Raw genomic sequence first — 4,111 nt, 5'->3', positions numbered from 1 at the left:
TCCTGCCAAGGCAGCAGCTACTCTCCCTGGGGTTTATTATGGATCCCCATTAGTTCCTGCCAAGGCAGCAGCTACTCTCCCTGGGGTTTATTATGGATCCCCATTAGTTCCTGCCAAGGCAGCAGCTACTCTCCCTGGGGTTTATTATGGATCCCCATTAGTTCCTGCCAAGGCAGCAGCTACTCTTCCTGGGGTTTATTATGGATCCCCATTAGTTCCTGCCAAGGCAGCAGCTACTCTCCCTGGGGTTTATTATGGATCCCCATTAGTTCCTGTCAAGGCAGCAGCTACTCTTCCTGGGGTTTATTATGGATCCCCATTAGTTCCTGCCAAGGCAGCAGCTACTCTTCCTGGGGTTTATTATGGATCCCCATTAGTTCCTGCCAAGGCAGCAGCTACTCTTCCTGGGGTTTATTATGGATCCCCATTAGTTCCTGCCAAGGCAGCAGCTACTCTTCCTGGTGTCCAGCAAAATTAAGGCAGTTATACATTTTTAAAACATTACAATACATTCATAGCAGATTTCACAACATATTAAGTGTGTGTCCTCAGGCCTCTACTCTACTAACACATATCTACAACACAAAATCCATGTGTAGGTGTGTGTATAGTGTGTATGTTATGGTGTGTTTGTATGCATGTGTCTATGTTTGTGTTGCTTCACAGTCCCCGCTGTTCCATAAGGTGGATTTTTTATCTGTTTTTTATGACTAGATGCTGCTTTGTATAATATTGTATAATAATTGTGACAGGAATTATTCCTAATAAATGTGTCAAATGTTTTAATGTAATGGTACTGAACATTATTTCATCATTTGAATAATTGAGTCACCTGACATGATCAATAAACTATTATCATTACAAGCGATACATGATAAGTCACTTGATCATCTTTCAGACGTTTCATTTGTTCGCTCTGCTATTTCATTGATGCAGTACCTCTATAGTGTTTGATCAATTCAATCTGTCTCGTTTGCCTCAGTGTGACATATACTGAATGTTATTTGGCACAGAAACAACATTAGTTCACCACGACCGTAGAGACTGATCTTTGGCCAGTTTTGCGTCGCCCTCCTCTAGTGGGTTAGGTAACGATTAGCTGAGTCCAAACGGATCCTAGATCTGGGTCTAACTACCCTACACCATCCTCTGGGCACTTTACTGAGGCGAGTGTTTCGTTTTTATTGCAACTCGGTTAGTTTTAGTTTCGTTTCTGCGGGCTGGCGAGGCAGAGGCGGTGGTTTCCAGTGACTCGGATATACGAGATCAGCTGAACCAGTGCGACCAATATCACGGAAGATAGCGGTTGAGCAGCTGTCAACTTAACGCAAGAGACATATTCAGTATCTCTCTGCTATTAGTTAATCGATTCGATCATGTATGAGTTTGAGAAGAGCAATCTACGGAAGTTTAGTACATACGTGGTTGATGTTTTGCGACCGTCTTACGTCAAAGGCTTCATGACAACTTACCTGAATCGAGGTACAGTATGTTTGATGTCACTTTGTGGTTTTAGCTACTAACATTAGTCTGTACGTTTCCTTTACCGCTGTTATCCTGTTGTTGTTTCATATCTACAGACACTGTCCGTTTTCTATTACATTATGGTCATATATTGAATGTAATTCTACAAACAACGATTTGTTTTTTTATTGCTGTCTCACGGCCTGTTACGCTGACAAATGATTTGCATGTACAGAAATGACAGCGGTCACTTCCAACCTACCACCACTAGAAAGTGCCAATGTACAGCAATTCCAGCTTTTCTTCCCTTATTCCGCTTTAACGGTCTCTCCTCTCCTTCTCATTTTGCGTACTACAGGCCAACATTGTAGTCATTTACACAGAGACTTACAGCAGCGATTAGTGTCACCTGCCTTGCTGAAGTGCACGACGCTCTTAACCGCTAAGCTACCTTCCTCTTCCTCTTCCTCTTCTCCTGAAATGAACCTGTGTTCCATGTTCCAGAGGTTGTAGAGAGGATCCTATCAGAGGAGAGCAGGTCTGTGACGTCAGCAGCCCAAGTGTTTCTAGACCAGGTGTGTCTCCTGGAGGAACAGGGATGGTACCAGGCCCTGCTAGACGCCCTGTACGCCGAAGGTAGGTGGGTTTTGTGTGTGTGTGTGTGTGTGTGTGTGTGTGTGTGTGTCCTGGAGGAACAGGGATGGTACCAGGCCCTGCTAGATGCTCTGTACACCGAAAGTAGGTGTGTTTTGTGTGTGTGTGTGTGTGTGTGTGTGTGTGTGTGTGTGTGTGTGTGTCCTGGAGGAACTGGGATGGTACCAGGCCCTGCTAGATGCCCTGCACACCGAAAGTAGGTGTGTGTGTGTGTGTGTGTGTGTGTGTGTGTGTGTGTGTGTGTGTGTGTGTGTGTGTGTGTGTGTGTGTGTGTGTGTGTGTGTGATCTGGAGGAACTGGGATGGTACCAGGCCCTGCTAGATATATTTGTTATTGTTGTTGTCTCTAGACTATAAGGGTCTGTGTGAGGCCCTGAAAAAATGGGACTTTGGGACCCTGGAGAGCACCAAGCTACACAGAGAGCTTCTACAACGGATAGAACCCCACTTCACCAAACATATCAAAACCAGAGACCTGCTGGTACACCTGGGGGAGTGTCTCAGAAAGAGAGAGTGTGAAGAGATACAGGCGGTGAGTTATATAGTAATAATGTAGTCATAATATACTAGTTATATAGTATTAATATAGTCATAATATACTAGTTATATAGTCATCATGTAGTCATAATATACTAGTTATATAGTATTAATATAGTCATAATATACTAGTTATGTAGTCATAATATACTAGGTATATAGTATTAATATAGTCATAATATACTAGTTATATAGTAATAATATAGTCATAATATACTAGTTATATAGTCATCATGTAGTCATAATATACTAGTTATATAGTATTAATATAGTCATAATATACTAGTTATGTAGTCATAATATACTAGGTATATAGTATTAATATAGTCATAATATACTAGTTATGTAGTATTAATATAGTCATAATATACTAGTTATATAGTATTAATATAGTCATAATATACTAGTTATGTAGTCATAATATACTAGTTATGTAGTATTAATATAGTCATAATATACTAGGTATATAGTATTAATATAGTCATAATATACTAGTTATATAGTAATAATATAGTCATACTATACTAGTTATATAGCGATAATATAGTCATAATATACTAGTTATATAGTAATAATATAGTCATAATATACTAGTTATATAGTAATAATATAGTCATAATATACTAGTTATATAGTCATCATGTAGTCATAATATACTAGTTATATAGTATTAATATACTAGTTATATAGTAATAATATAGTCATAATATATTAGTTATATAGTATTAATATAGTCATAATATACTAGTTATATAGTATTAATATAGTCATAATATACTAGTTATGTAGTCATAATATACTAGTTATGTAGTATTAATATAGTCATAATATACTAGTTATATAGTAATAATATAGTCATAATATACTAGGTATATAGTATTAATATAGTCATAATATACTAGTTATATAGTAATAATATAGTCATAATATACTAGTTATATAGCGATAATATAGTCATAATATACTAGTTATATAGTAATAATATAGTCATAATATACTAGTTATATAGTATTAATATAGTCATAATATACTAGTTATATAGTATTGATATAGTCATAATATACTAGTTATATAATCATATTAGAGTCATAATATACTAGTTATATGGTATTAATATAGTCATAATATACTAATTATATAGTCATAATATACTAGTTATTAAGAATTAATAAGTCATAATATAGTAGTTATATAGCCATAATATACTAGTTATATAGTCATAATATACTAGTTATATAGTCATAATATACTAGTTATATAGTCATAATCAACTACTTATATAATATTAATATAGTCAGAATATATTAGTTATATAGTAATAATATAGTCATAATATACTAGTTATGTAGTATTCATATGTCATAAACTCACTAGTTATATAGTCATCATATACTAGTTATTTATGTTCATAATATAGTCACAATATACTAGTTATATAGTCATAATATGCTAGTTAT

At 35.5% G+C, this 4,111-nt stretch overlaps 1 protein-coding gene across 1 annotated transcript in view; it reads left to right on the top strand.

Moving 5' to 3' along the window:
* Positions 1–1,277: 1,277 nt before the first annotated feature.
* Positions 1,278–4,111, top strand: part of rigi (RNA sensor RIG-I) — a gene marked incomplete at its 3' end in the record, with an annotated part of 14,048 nt that continues 11,214 nt past the window's right edge. Inside the window, exons 1-3 of the mRNA XM_084192111.1 lie at positions 1,278–1,482; positions 1,969–2,100; positions 2,468–2,649. Of these exons, the coding sequence (XP_084048237.1) occupies positions 1,377–1,482; positions 1,969–2,100; positions 2,468–2,649 (420 nt within the window). The 5' untranslated portion in view covers positions 1,278–1,376. The remainder of the gene's footprint in view (positions 1,483–1,968; positions 2,101–2,467; positions 2,650–4,111) is intronic.

Source organism: Coregonus lavaretus, assembly GCF_964263955.1.
Source record: "Coregonus lavaretus genome assembly, contig: HAP1_SCAFFOLD_5537, whole genome shotgun sequence".
Taxonomy (NCBI): domain Eukaryota; kingdom Metazoa; phylum Chordata; class Actinopteri; order Salmoniformes; family Salmonidae; genus Coregonus; species Coregonus lavaretus.
Note: the sequence above shows the minus strand (reverse complement) of the source record. Positions and strands in the feature narration are given on the sequence as shown.